The sequence below is a fragment of the Monodelphis domestica genome, chromosome 6 (genome assembly GCF_027887165.1).
Source record: "Monodelphis domestica isolate mMonDom1 chromosome 6, mMonDom1.pri, whole genome shotgun sequence".
Classification (NCBI taxonomy): domain Eukaryota; kingdom Metazoa; phylum Chordata; class Mammalia; order Didelphimorphia; family Didelphidae; genus Monodelphis; species Monodelphis domestica.
The window spans coordinates 56697111-56712761 of NC_077232.1; the positions used below are offsets into that span (position 1 = coordinate 56697111).

At 37.7% G+C, this 15651-nt stretch overlaps 1 protein-coding gene across 8 annotated transcripts in view; it reads right to left on the reverse strand.

The window, feature by feature from the left end:
- NAV2 (neuron navigator 2) overlaps positions 1-15651 on the reverse strand; it is a 479248-nt gene that overhangs the window by 339472 nt on the left and 124125 nt on the right. For all 8 annotated transcript variants that reach the window (XM_001368048.4, XM_056802030.1, XM_056802028.1 and 5 more), the window contains exon 2: positions 1248-1365. In XM_001368048.4, coding sequence (XP_001368085.2) covers positions 1248-1365 — 118 coding nt within the window. The remainder of the gene's footprint in view (positions 1-1247; positions 1366-15651) is intronic.

The window sequence follows — 15651 nt, forward strand, 5'->3', positions numbered from 1 at the left end:
GCTAGTTGAGAGCCAGGATTACAGACAGGGTTCAAATTTGACTTCAGGTACTTCTTAGGTGTTGGCCTTGGGCAAGTCACTTAACCCCCATTGCCTACCCCTGACCATTCTTTTCCTTTAGAACCCTACACAGTATGGATTCTAAAATGGAAGGTAATGCTTTATTTTAAAAATAAGAATTTTTTTAAAAAGAGTGACTATTGTTTTCTAGTTGGCATGTTTGCCAAACCTTTCAAAGAGTCCTTTTTGGGGAAAAGATGGAGTCTCATCCTCTTGGCCAATTTACAGGAGGGATAAATGAAACTTATGGCCTCAAGATGCCACCTGAGGGTTTCAGAGAAATACTTCTCTATCTGAATGAAGATTTCCGTATTCATCTCAAAACCGAGTGCCTTCTACAACAGCCTTTTTTGAAGAAGAACTAATCCAACACACAAATGAAGGCAATGTCCAATATTTGGGGGCATGAGAAATGTATGTCCCTAGCCTGCAACATTTAAGTTATTTTTTTCCTTCATTGTCAGCAGCTTTTTTCCCTATATTATCATTCCCTCTACCAGGGACAACTAATTCTTGCTCACTAGCCTCCTTTGTCTTCTAGCTTTCTCAAGGCCCTTTGGGTATGGTTGACAGGGCTGACTCATCACTAAAAGAAAGGCAACTAACAGGTCAGCTCTTGAGGGCAGAAAATGGCAAATTTCAATTTACCTTTTGCCTAGATTAGCCCTTACCCCTTGGGGAAACTTTGGGGCACAGGTTAGTTTGGTTTCAACTTTGCCTCCCTCTTCTATCACCATTCCCTCCCCACTTTAAAATGAGATATTGTCTTTTTTTCTAGCTGTTCTCTGATTCCTAAACTCCAATTTGAATTGGAAGGATTAGTTTAGACCTATGTGGATTGAAATAAATAATTCTAGTCTACTTGCCAAAATGAGATAATATTGAAAAAGTAATAAACCAAAGGAAAGAAAACCAAGTAACTATTTTCTTCTTTGTCTTCTCAACCCTTCCCTCTAAGGTCTGTTACTGCAATTGTGATCTCATCAGAGAAATCACATATTTTTCCTTAGCATCTAGATGAATAAAATTATTCTAATATATGAGATTAAAACCTCTTCTACTCTTGAGGAGTTTGATGCTGGAACCCTGATGCTTGCTCCCTTTAGTCTGTCTTTGAAAAAGACAGAAAAGTTTGGTGTCTGATTCCAGTGTCTCACAGGGAAAATAACATAAAATTGGGAACTTACCTACAACCTGGATGATCTCAGCCAATAAGACGCCATCAGTTACATCTTGCTGGAGATCCTTGATTAAGCGTTTATGACCTGATTTTGCTAGATAGTGATTGGCCCAGTCTGTGTAGATCTGCAAAAGAAAGGAAACACTTGGCTTTAGGTCCCGGATTAAAACTCTCCAACTGGATTTCATGACATCCTGCATGGCAATCCCCAGGCCCCAGAATTCAGTCTTGCTTCTGTCCAAGGTCAGTTAGCACCATTAACATTCGGCGTATTGTACTGATGAAGCATTCAGCTTACTATAGTTTAGCTTTACCCCATTGAGAGATCTGACATCAGAGCTTGGGAAAAACTAAAGACTTCAAAACAAAGCTTCAAAACATGCAGGCCTGAATGGAATAGCAGACCCAGAACTAAAACAGTCCTGTCGGATTGGCTTTGAGAAACCAAAGGTCTATTTTCAGCCTAAGAATCTTAACCCTTTTATTGAGAAAATATTAAGGGGAAATTGTTACCCAAAAGGTTGCCATTAAAGGGCCATTTCAGGTTAATAAGTGAATTTAACTACATTTTCAGGCTTCAGTGTCCCTTTAAATAAACAAAATGCTAAAGCATCAACACTTAAATTACTTTTGTAGAGCTAAATCACCCACAGTCTTAAGGTTACCAGAATAAACAAAAAAAATTGAAATCAGTTGAATTTGAAAGTCAAACCTCATGCTAATGGTTGGAATTCTTGAGACAAAAGAGCCAGGGCAAACTCCACAGGCTACCTTTGTATGACAAATATCCCAGAAGAGAAAGGGGCTGCTAGGTAGTTCCATGAAGAGAGTTCTAAGTTGGAAAGGTAAGAGGATTAAAAAAAAAGGAAAAAGAAAAAGAATAAGAGGACAGCTATAATTTTCTAGTGGGAAGGTTTGCCAAGTCTGTCATGGTTGTCAGTGTTTGAGTTTGAATTTATAAGACTTTGAGTTGGAATCCTACTTAGAGCACTTTACACTATGAACTCGGCAAGTCATCTGGCCTCTCTTTCTCAGTTTCTACATCTGTAAAATGGAGATAATAATAGCACCTACAATCCAAGGTTATTATGACACATATAAAGCACTTTGCAAATCTATGAGCATTCGTTACTATCATTATTGTTTTATTATAGGATTATAAAAGTTGGCACCCATGACAAATGAATTGGTCTTATAACTTATACATGCAAGTTCAGAAATAGTAAAAAATAATGAAAGATATCACAGACCATTTTTCTGCTTTTTAGTTCCTTTAATATTAAAAGACTAAAAAAGAGAAAAAAACCAAAATGGTGTCTTTAGGTGGTATAGTAAAAAGAATGCTACATTTTGAAGTCAGAGATGATAGATTGCTGAATAGTCCTTTTCAGTGGTATGACTATTTGAGGCTTTCTTGGGAAAGATACTGGAGTAATTTGGCATTTCCTTCTCCAGCTTGTTTTGCAGATGAGGAACTGATGCAAACAGGGTTAAGGGACTTGCCTAGGGTCATATACTAGTAAGCATTTGAGGTCAGATTTGAACTTGGAAAGATGATTCTTCCTTACTCCAGGCCTAGAGCTCTATCCACCACATTGGGTATTGTTCAAATCTTACTTCCTATTAGATTTTGTACCTGTGTGATCTCTGTGTCTAACCTATTCTATTAAATGAGTGGTGAGGGGAGTAGGCTAGATGGTCTCTAAGGTCCCTTCTAGTTCTAAATTAGGGGTTCTTAGTCTAGAATCTGTCTACTTAATTTTTGTAAACCCCAAATTGGCCTTTGTCCCATGGGAATTTGCCTTTAAGGGAAATCCCAAACTGACTTTGTTTTAGGCTGAATAAGGGATCACCAAGTATCCATTAGGTGCTCTGAATAGGAATAATTAGAAATGCACAAGTCCTCAATCACCCTTTTTTTTCTTAGAAGTTTCCTCCATTGTATCAGAGATCCATTCTCAAGAAGACCAACACTGGTACAGGAACCATCTTTTGCGTATCCATTGTAGTTGACCACTCCCTGATACCCCAGCCTCCCCCTTCAGTCTCAAAAATCCCAAGCCTTCCAGCAACTGGTCAGTGTAAAATGTACTTAATTCACCAAAAGGTATATAAGTGCCCAAGTTCTATTATCTTTGGAGAATCTAGTCCCAGAGTCCCAGAGCCATTGACTCTGTGTGGTTTTTAAGCACTTGACTCTGTGACCTTCTCCTTCCTGATTAAAGATTTGGTTTTATGGCTACTTTAGTGGTTCTGTTTTTCCAAGTTGACAAATGAACATATTTCAAAATACTTTTTATAACTATAGTGAATGTAATAAGTTCCCTTTATAACCCAGTCCAGTTTATTTTGTACATTTAGAAGTATTATTCTAAGAATGGGTCCCTAGACTACCAAAGGGGTCCATGTAACAAAATAGGTTAAAACACTGGCTTGAAATCAATCAGTTATTGGGGTTCTAATAAAGGTTATTTTCCTCCAACTCTCACAAGCAATGGAAACCCTCTTCCATCATGCATATATTAAATTTCTCCAAATTTAAGAATCAGAGAAAGATTTAAATGGCCAGGTTATCCCCATTTGACAATTCAGTCAGGCCCCAGTAACTTAATTCTTTCCACTGTTGTATTTAAGCAGAAGGAATCTACTTGCTGACCAATCACCAGAGGTTCCAATATGTAATAAGGGTAGCTTTCCCCTCTAGATTAGAAAAGGCAACAAATAAACCAAAAATAGATTTCCTTTCTCCATGGAGGGAATCAGAAATAGATTTTCCAAGCAAGGTCCCTTTTGCAGAAACATTGAACTCTACAACATTCTAGAATGCAATCCTGGTTACTGAAATCAACCAATTAAAGGGCTATTCTTGATTGAATAGTTTGGATAGACTGGTAGCTGGCAGTATGTCTCTATCCTTTCCCCTCCCTTCTTTTGTAAAATATGTATCCCACAGAAAGAAATAAGACTTTCCCTTTAAAATGTTCTCTAGAGGTAGAGTACTCATAAGGAAAATTACTCAGTACCAGTCTGACCAGAACATTCTCCAGTGGAAGATGAGTCCTCATCTTTTCAATACAACTTTATGGGCAGCTGGGTGGCAGGATGGATAGTGTCTGGCCTACAGTCAGGAAAATGAGTCTTTTTGAATTCAAATCTGGCCTTGGACATTACTAGTTATGTGAAACTGAGCAAGTCACTAAACCTTGTTTACCTTAGTTTCCTCATCTATAAAATGAACTGGAGAATGAAATGGCAGACTTCTCTAATATTTGCTAAGAAAATCCCAATGGAACTCAGTCAGACCTGATGAAAATGACTGAACAACAACAGCTTATGGGAGATAACTACAATGATTTTGTTGAGACTAGGTTATGCTTATATTGTAAATGTCTTTAAAATGAAAATAGGGCACAAAAAATCATGGAAACCAAGGTGAGCATTTTGCACTTAAAACCATAAACTAATCAGCAAGCATTTATAGCAGCTACTTGGGACTGTTGGACTTGGAGTTAGGAATATCTGAGTTCATTTTCTGCCTCAAGCACTTAACTGCTCTCAGCCTCAGTTTCCACACCTGTAAAATGGGGATAATAATAGCACCTACCTTCTAGGATTGTTGTGAGGATCAAATGAGATGATAAATGTAAAGCCCGTTGTAAAACTTAAAAGAACTATGTAAATATCAATGAGGAAGTCGATGACTAGGTAACAAAGCACTCTCCTACCTGCTGGGGATACAAAGTTTTGCCAGCTTGCTGGCTGGGAGGGGAAACCTCAGATATATTTTGATCTTCCTTTTTCTTATCATAAGTGATAAGGAACAATGTTGCATATGTTATTTAATAGTTTACAATTTATCCTTTGAGAACTATTCTTTGTATCCTTTGATGACTTATTTATTGGGGAATGGCTTTTGGAGAGTTTTCTGTTAGCTGCCTGTATGTGCTGGATATCACATATAGTCACATCTAAGATACATTTCCTGCCAGCTTTATCAAGCCTACATCCTTGCTCGAAGTCTTAAACTAAAGGGCCCAATGATTGCCATTTGGGACCAACCAAAGGACTGGTTTCATCATCTGTGAAATACGGTTAAGGGAAGATGTGCAAATGACACTTTTTCTTTTAAAAGTTTTACTTTGTCTTAATATCACTTCTAAGACAGAAAAGTGGCAAAGTCTAGTGTTGGGGTTAAGTAATTTGTCCAGGGTCATACAGCTAGGAAGTGTCTGAGTCCAAATTTGAACTCAAGTTTTCTGACTGAAGGTCTCATGCTCTTTGCACTGTGCTACTTAGCTTCCCCAGGATATTTTCTAAATCTTAAAACTGAATGGAGGAAAAAAAGGCAGTGGTTATCATTATTGTCAAATTAGGAAGGACCAGAGAAGAGGGAAAAGAAGTATGTTCTAAATCCTCTCTATTTCCTTTCTTTGGTGTTTAAGGGCAAATTTCTTAAAAGATACCATCTTTCAAAAACCATTCCCTGGCAAAGAAACTTATGATACCTACTTTCTGAATTCAATGGCACTATTTACAGAAAATCTAGATTAAACAATACTAATTTAAGCAGGGACACATGCACACAGTGTGGATGAATGATGGAGCAGCAGATGAATTGTTCACATTGGGGAATAGTTTAAAGTCTAGGGCAGTGGGCAATGCCTGGGAACAAGAGTTGGTCATTGTTATGCAAAGCTGTTTGAAAATAATAAACTGCTCATGATGGAAGGAGAAAAGCCAAGTGTAATTCCTTGAGAAACTGACAAAGTTTAGATAAAGTGGGATCTCGATTTCCAAACCAGAATCTTTTTGTTGCCTGATTATATAGAGAAGAAATAAGGAGGAAAAAAGTGTCATTATGTAGTTAAAATCTCATTTCATGAGATCTCAATTGACAAAAAAATCTTTGTTAATTGATTATTTTTCTGGCTAAACTATATTTTAAGGAGAATAAGGATAAAAATAGAAGAAAATAAGCCCTTCTATTTAAAAATTCAACTTTCCAATAAATAGAATCTTAGAATCTTGGAGGTCAAAAGGACTTCAGAGGTCATTCTGCCTGACCTGTGTCTGGGCACAATTTCATAAAGATTTGATGCTGCAGGGAATTTTAGATGTCATCAGGTCTAGCCCTCTCACTTTGCAAGTGAGGAAACTGAGCCACAGAGAACTTGTTACTTGCCATAGGTCACCTGGTTAATAAGTGTTTAAGAACAGAATTTGAATACAGATCTTTGGAAGATATTAATATTCCTTTTCCTCATCTACAAAATAGAAGAATGAACTAAATCATCTTTACATTCCCTTCAATTCTAGATCTATGAGCCTATGAACCTTAGTAAGCAAAAATCTATTCTCTCTAAAGGTAAAATATTCATTCCAATTTCCAATGACTTAAGTTTTCCCTTCTATAGAACCTACATTTGTCTCTGTAACTTTTGTCTCTTGCTTTTTGTTTTTCCCCTCTATCTCACTAGGCTAGTCTCACACTAACAGGTGTGTAAGACAGTGCCAATGACTAGCTACAAAGGATAACTCTGAGTTACTGCAAAATTCAGTATATACAACAATTCCACCATGTTCCCTAGGATCATCTTGCTTCATCTGCAAAATGGAGCATTTTTTTTTCTTTTTTTAGTGAGATTCTACCAGGGTCAAAACACAACAGGGTTTCTAATTCAGCCACCGTTGCCCGAGTCCATGAACTAACCAGAATTTCCCTTCCCCCAATCTGGTTATTTGAGGTTTTCTAGTTGGCTTTACCATGAGAGCCCTGCCTGACCTGAACATGAATAGCACAAAATGATTCCTCTCTCCCTCTCCCACCTTTCCCTTCTCTATCTTCCCCCTTCTCCTTTTCCTTCTCTTTATCCCTCCCTTTCTTCCCTGTGGGATGCTAGGTTGGGAGGGGACGCATGTTAAGAGATTTAGAGATAAAAACAAATCATCAGTAAAACTAAAATAAAAATATATATGAACACTATAGTTAGTTAAATACTTAGAACAACATAGTGGACTTTTATTGAAGTGCACATGAGTGGAAATAACCAAAAAATTGGAAAAAAATAATGAAAATGTAAAAAAAAACTCAACACTTCCACATCAATTCAAATAGGTCAGCTATTCAATGATGCAGCTCTATCTCTTTTCAAACTCCCGATACTTTTGTTGAATTTCCCTCCTTCCTTACTCCCTCTTTAATTAGGTATCTAATGAAACCACCTTACACCCTTGAGAAATGTCATGGTTCTCTAATTCTCATACCAGAGAAAGGAGTTTGCTGTCAAATACTTGAAGAGATAAAAGGAAGAAAGAATTTCAAGTCTATGAAACACTGAATTCCATCTGATTAATTTTATGTTACCTGATGGAATTTCAAGGAGTGTTTCTTCCTTTGCTTAAAATTGATTATTATTCCACTCTAATGTAAGAACAGAGAATATTTTGTCAGCTCATTGCCATGATAATAAGGATAATGACAATTTCTTTGGGCTTATAATTCTGTTATATGGATTTAGCAAGAAGACACACAAGCATCTTTAGTTTTATTTCCATGATTTTACCCATGTAATTAGTGCTCAAATGAGGGCTGATAAAGATATTAGCATAGTATTATATGTATGAAGCTAATAATGCTTTAGAAAATAGCTCCCCAGGTTACCTGAGACAGAGCCAGAATATCTGAAAGCAGTATGATTTGGTGGACAGAATGCTGGGCTTAGATTCAGGAAGAACAAGGTTCAAATTCTACCTCTGATTTTTATGATGGCAAATCTCTTAAACTCTCTCATATTGTTGTGATTCAGTTGTTTCAATTGTTTCTTACTCTCCATGACTCCATTTGGGTTCTTGCAAAGCCCTTTCCTTCTCCAGCTCACTTGATAGATGAAGAAAATGAGGCAACAGGGTTAAGTGACTTGCCCAGGATCACACAGCTAATATCTGAGGCTGGATTGAACTCAGGTCTTCCCAATTCCAGGCCCTGCCCTCTATCCATTGTATCAACTAGCTGCCCCTAAAATTCTTTCATAGCCTAGTTTCAAATGTTGTCTTTGGTTCTTAACAATGGATGAATCTCTTAAACTCTCTGATTCTCTTTCCTCATCTTAAAATGGGCATAACCATAGCTTGGGTTGTTTTGAGATTTGAAGTAGTGTCTTTAAAGCAAACATATATAAATGTCAGTAATTAATTTGACCAATAAATCCAGGCCAAAAGACCAGGCATTCCTCCTTTCACACACACACACACACACACACACACACACACACACACACACACACACACAGAAAATACTGACATATGTTCTAGTTAGAAATATTTTTTAAAACCTCAAAAGAAAAAAAATGAAAAATGTTTCTTCTGAGAGGCGATAAAGCACAACTAGAAACTGAAGATCAAAGCTGGTTATGTCAGCAACTGGGATGGTTTTACCTCAGTTAGTTGGGTTTCATTTGTTTTGCTATACCTTAAAACTCTGGACATATCCCCAAAATCATGTTTTTGCAATAATACAATAATGTCATTTCCTCATACAGCTGAGTCTGACTGCTTTGAAGAATTTGCCCCAGACAATAATAACTAGCATTTATACAGAGCTTATGATGTACCATCTAAATTATGAAAGTAAGAAAAATGATGATGATGCTATGAATCTATAAAGCTCTTTTTCTTTTATTCCAAGATATGCATTTTTTAGAATTTTAACTGAAACAGAATCACTTTTCTCTATAATATTGCAATGAAAAAGGCAGAATCTGGAATTCTTAACATTATTTTTGCAGATAAAGGGGCAAAGCCCAGGAAAGAGAAGCCTTGCAATGTTTGAGAAAGAACGCTAGATTTGGAATCAGGGGACTTGAGTGTGAATCCTAGGTCTGCCATTTACCTCTGCATATGTTATTTTTTTTCCTCTGGATCTCAGTTTCCTTACATGAAAATGAGTATAGAACTAGATAATGTTTAAAATGCTTTCCAGCTCTAGATCTATGGATGACACTGTGACTATGACACTAAACTTGATTACAGAAAATCACTGAGCACATCGGGAACATAATTGTGAATTAAGTCCACACTTCAGAATGCCCAGTCCATACCCTGTCACCTCATAGCTCTCTTCATGGTAGAATCAATGAATTCAGATCTTATTAATATATCTTTCAGTAATCCCCTATACCAGCATTGGCAAAGTATTAGCGTGCGTGCCCAGCCGGCACTCTGTTGTTGCTCTGTTCCTCCTCCTCCCAGTACCTGAGATCATTTTTTGCATGCTCTGTCCTTCTCTCCAGCTGCCCAAAGGGAGCACTTCCTCCCTCTGCTCTCTGGGGTAATGTGGGGGGCTCACAGGCAGCTTGAAGTTGCAGTTTGGGCACGTGAACTTGAAAACCTTTGCCAGTGCTGCCCTATACCAACTGGATTTGCCTGTCCACAATTGCCTTTTGATTTTTAAAAAACCCTCCCGCCCCTGCAGTTCTCACATTCCAAGGCTTACAGTTTTCCTCTGAATTATAGAGGAAACAGGTCTAGCATTGCCTTGAGCACCTGCTCTCTCCTGCCCTCACTCTCTGTCTGTGTCTCTGTTCTCCAGCCCCTCAATTTATTTCATATTGATAATTTTATCAGTGTAGATACCTCCTTCACTCATACACATCCCAAACAGATGATCTCCCCCTCAGTTTACATCTGCTCTGCCTCCTGTGGGTTTTTTCCTTACTCTACTCCATATGCCATTTAACCACAAAAGTGATTTTTCTGAGGTCAGATGGGAAAACTCTCCCAGCTCAATAAACACCAGTGGTCCTCAGTCACCTAAGGGATCAAATACAGCATCCTCTATTTAGCATTCAGAGCCCTTCATAATTCCTTCCCCACCCACCCAACTTTCCAGTCTTTTTATACCTTACACTTTTCCACATGCTGTTTGATTCGGTGATGCTGGCCTCCTTGTGGTTTCGCAAACAAGACTTTCCTTCTGTCTGATGTAGCCATTTTCACTGGCTGTCTCTTATAGCTGGAATGCTTTCTCTTCTCATTTCCACCACTGTCTTCCTTCAAATGCCAGCTAAATCTCACCTCCTCCAGGAAGCCTTTCCAAATCACTGAGTTCCAGTGCCTTCCTTCAGTTAATTATTTCCTATTTATCCTGTGTAAGGCTCCTTTGTACATAGTCATTTGCATATCATCTCCTCCAATGGATTGAGAGCTCCTCCAGGGTGGGGACTAACTTTTGCTTTTCTTTGTATATCCAGAGCTTAGCACAGAGTCTAGAATGAAGTAGGCGCTTAACAATGCTTCCTTCAAAGGTAAAGAGAGAAGATGGGCTATGATGGATTTATAGGTGGATGTGGACAAGCGTCATATGAGATAGGAAGGCATAGATGGAGTTGAGTTTGCACTGGAACTCCATTGGAATATTGACTTGAGTTTATGACATTCCCCACTTGTAGCTGCCATGATGTAGTGACATAATGAAAACAACAATCAATTTACAACTCAGGAGACCTGGTACAATTCCAGCTGTGATATATAGTAGATATCTTGGTGTCGGCAAATCATCTGATCTCTTGCCTCAGTTGTACCATCTGTATGGTAGCAGCGATAGTAATTATAGAATCTCCACAAAGTTGTTGTAAGGAAAACATTTGGTAGACTTGGAGGCACACTATACAGGGGACATGTTATAATAATAATTAGCTACAAACTTGCTGGTTGTCAAATACTTAATAATCAGGTGGGCTATTTATATGGCAGCAGTGTAGTATAGCAGAACCTGAAGCCAGGAAACCTGGATTCAAATCTCTCTGCTATTTGGATCACTACTTGTGTGATCTTGGTCAAGTTGTAACCTCCCTATGCCTCAGTTCCCTCATCTGTAAAATGATTTGGACTAAATGCCTCTGATGTCCCTTCCACCTAGAGATATAGAATTCTATGACTTTATACTACCTGTGTAACCTTGGCCAAATCACAACCCTGTTTGCCTCCATTTCTTCATCCATAAAATGAGCTAAAGAAGGAAATGGCAAACCACGAGTGTCTTTGCCAAGAAAACCCCAAATGGGTCAGATATGACTGAAAAAAATGACTGAACAACAAAAATATTTATCAATGGGTATGAATTCCCTCCTAGATTCCCAAAGGTAGCAAAATTAAATGCTATTTGTAAATATTCCATTTTCCTAACTCTCAAAAGGAGATCTGTATACTCAGTTGTACTTTACACACACACACACACACACACACACACACACACACACACACACACACACACACCTGCAAATGACTAGGAAGAATGGAAATCTCCCCAGGGAGCCAAGTTTTCATAGGCTGCTATGATTGTGAAACACAAGCATTCCTGGCTCAACTCAGGCTTGGATGAGCTGTTCATAGAATCTAGAAGGTGGTGGGAATCAGGCTTATTGCTCAACAGATATCACTTATGCTTCTTTTAGAACTCAGTCCTTAGTTGTATGGATATACCTGTATATGGGTATCTGGACCTAATAGGTTTGGGAAGGATTTTTTAATATATTTTCACATGTCAGAGAAGACAAATATCAAAAGAAGACTTTCCTCATTTTAATAATACTTGAGGAGAGGTTTAGGATGCTATTTAAATTTTAATAAAGTTTATTAATTAAAAAATTAATTTTTTTCATTGATATTAGTCTGTAGGTCTCTGTTTTATCCTTCCTTTGTTTAGGCATTAGGGTTATATTTGCCTCACAAGGAATTTGTTAGTGTCTTCTTTCTCAAATTTTTAAAAAGAATAACAATTGTTGTAAAGATACTTATTCCTTAAAAGTTTAATAGAATTCTCTTATCAATCTGTCTGGATCAGGTGTCATTTCCCACCCCACCCCATTATGGAGTAACACTTTAAACATATGATACAGGTTACTATTATAGAACTGTATTCTAGCGGGGGGGGGGGGGGCACCTGGGTAGTTCAGTGGGTTGAGAGTCAGGCCTAGAAATGGGAGGTCCTAGGTTCAAATCTGGCCTCAGACACTTCCCAGCTGTGTGACCCTGGGCAAGTCACTTGACCCCCATTGCCTAGCCCTTACCACTCTTCTACCGTAGAACTAATACACAGTATTGATTCTGAAACAGAAGGTAAGGGTTTAAAAAAAAATAACAGTATTCTAATAAGGTCAAAAAAGATGAAAAAAAATTAAAGCTTGAGATTTTTTTCCTTTTTCTTTTTAAAGAAATGCATGTCTAGTTCTAGAAGTCTAAAAGACCAGAGGTGTGTCTGGTAAATATTTACTTATGAAATGGTGATGCTGCCAAGCCATCCCGAGGCACTTTGCATGAAATGCCCAGGGCACTGAATGGTAATGTTCTAAGAACCTTACAAACATGGCATTGTCTATCAGAACAGGATCACACAGAGGGTGGGGTCACAGAGTGATTTCAGACATTTTGAAACCTTGCTACTAAAAAATAAATAAACTAAAGTGCTACAGGGAGTTAAATGTATATTCCAGGGATCTCCTAACAGTGTTATTCTTCCCCAAGTTGGTGCCAACCTGTGTCTCACCCTGCAGTTGACCCACTTAAAACCAGAGATCCTTGTCATTTACATTCTCTTCTTGCAGGGCTTACACAAGGTACAAGTTAGTGTCCCCTATAAATCTAGAGCTATGTACTTTGTAACCCGATGTAAATTCAGACTAATCCCCGTTCCTAGTTGCAATAAGTATTTAATTTTTTCCCTTTGCTCCCCTCTTTATGGAATGAATAAAAGCCTGAAAAAAGTTCAGTGACACAAATAGAATATGATCTCTCAAGGAGCTCACATTCTGATAGAGAGAGCCTACCTATAGGAATATTATTTTATTTGATTGTATTGTAGTTTATTTTTTTAAAACCTTACCTTGCATCTTGGAATCAATACTGTATATTGGTTCCAAGGCAGAAGAGTGGTAAGGGCTAGGCAATGGGGGTTAAGTGACTTGTCCAGGGTCACATAGCTAGGAAGTACCTGAGGCCCAATTTGAACCCAGGACCTCCCATCTCTAGGTCTGGCTCTCAATCCACTGAGCTACCCAGCTGCCCCCCTAAAAGAATTTTAGCAGAAAGTAAGATGGAAAGACCCAGTGGTCCTCTGGATGTAGAATCCAAACAGATGGTAAAATATCTTCTTTAATGTCATTTCCATTGATGATACCATATCTATTTCTGATGTTAAAACTTTTTCTGCATGGTACCAAGAAATGTAATGTTAAGAACTTTGTTTTCTGGATCTTCAGTGACCTGAAACTTGGCAACTAAGACTAAGCAGAGAAGGTGCCATGCTGCATTGGTAGAGAGAATTTCATCACTGGGCAATTCCCTCTACAAAGAAATCACAGCCTATCTGGATTCTTACCTATTCAATTTATACTTTTCTGATCTAGTCCACTATTTTAGTCCATAGAAATCCTTTGGCATCTGAATTCTGTCATCCTTCATATCAAGCTAACCCTACCAACTTCCTACCTACCAATTTGATTAGCATATTTTATATCTCTTACTACTATCCCTGGTTCTTCCTAACCAGAGCTCTAATAGTGGAGAGGATGAAAGATGAGGATCTTTAGAAAGGAGGCAAGAGAGCAAGAGTACAAATAAAATGTTGGAAAGTATGATAGATGGAACTGGACTTAAGAGTCAGGAAAATCTAAGTTACAATCCAGTCTCAGACATTTATTAGTTGTGTGGCCACAGAGGACTTCTAACTCAGTATTTATCTAAGAAAGAACCCTTTCTACAACACTGTTGGGGTGCAAATGTTTATTCAGTCTTTGATAGAAAACTTCCAGGGAAGAGAATTCTCTCCCTCCGAAGCATCCCATTTCTGGAAGGTTCTAATTGTTAAAAGTTTTCCCCTTATATAAAGCCTAATGCTTTTTCTTCACAACATCCCTTCTTTCTCCTAGTTCTGTCGCTTAGGATAATATTTTAAAAGTTTAATTTCTCTTCTAAAGTTTGAGCTTGGATCTTCTTAATGTCAGCCTTTGTCTGGTTATCTGTTAGGTATTTTAGGACTTGAGTAGACTTTTGAGGGCAAGCCTGGAGGATACAATCACCGTTTGTACAGGTATCCATTCTCTATCACAGGGTTTAGGGGTTATGGCATTCCTCATCTGGAAAATCTGTATAAAATATTTTGGACCTCCCTTTGTAATACAGAAGGTCTAAATTTTTTTCTTTTACTTTTGTGGGGTGTTTATAGTACCTTATATGCATTTATGAGGTACTAAACTTTTTAAGATATCTCTATATTTCTAGCCATTATGTGCTATCTCTTGGTTTTTACATTCTTTTGGGAAAATTTAGCTTTTATTTAGTTTTAACTTCAAAAAAGATGATTAAACATGTTCATATAAGATAATGCCTATATTTTATGCATTTTCAAGTTTCTAAACTTTTTTATATCATCTATTGACCTTTGTGCGTTATCTAAGGCTTCCCAAAAAATTCCCATTTAATTCTTTATGCTGACCTGCAATGTATTGAAACCACAATGGGGAAAATTGTAATATGGAAGGGGTATCTATATTATTGTTGGATAATTATTTTAGAAATTATTATAGTTTATTAATTTACTTGAAGAAATATGTTTCAAGAGGTTTTAGATCACAATCAATGTGTTCCAAGGAACAAAACAGCCAACTAATTTGGGTACCATGTCTTATAAGTATTTCCCATAGCATGTAATAGACACAATTCTTACAGAAGTGTTATTTTCTGTTACATTGGTTAGTTAATTGGCAGGGCACGTGATTCTTAAATCATCATCTTCATCAAATAGTTGTTAAATGGCTTTAGAAGATACAGATGAAGAATGGGCATCAAATCTGTTAAATGTTCCTATGTTTGCCAAGAAGCTCTCTTACTTGGTGCTAAGCTTAGACAGATGGACAGCTATCTGTTGAGGATGTTTATGAGCTTTTCATACGGTAGACAAGTTGACCTGATATTTTTTGCCTATGTGACTCTCTCTTTCCTTAAGTCTCAATTTCTTCATTTTCATTTCTTCATAAGAGGGTTAGACTAGGTTCCATAGTGGTGAAACTATGGAAAACATGCCAGAGGGGGCACTCAGAGTCCTCTCTGTGGGTATGCCCATTGTCACCCCAGCACAGAGCTTGGCTGCTCCCCTCCCCTTCTCCACACACACCTGGGGACATCACCTGTCCTTGCAAAAAGTTCTTCATCACTAGACTATGTTGTCACTAAGACCTTTTCCCATTCTAGATCCTATATGCTTGTTGCAAGGGTTCTAAATCTCGATCAATGAATAGATTTTGAGGGCTCAATGAACTTATATGGGGGAAAAATACATTCTTATTTCAAGATAATTGATTGTTTGTAGCCCTTTACAACCTGGACCCTTCTTTCCTTTTTAGTATTCTTATACTTTA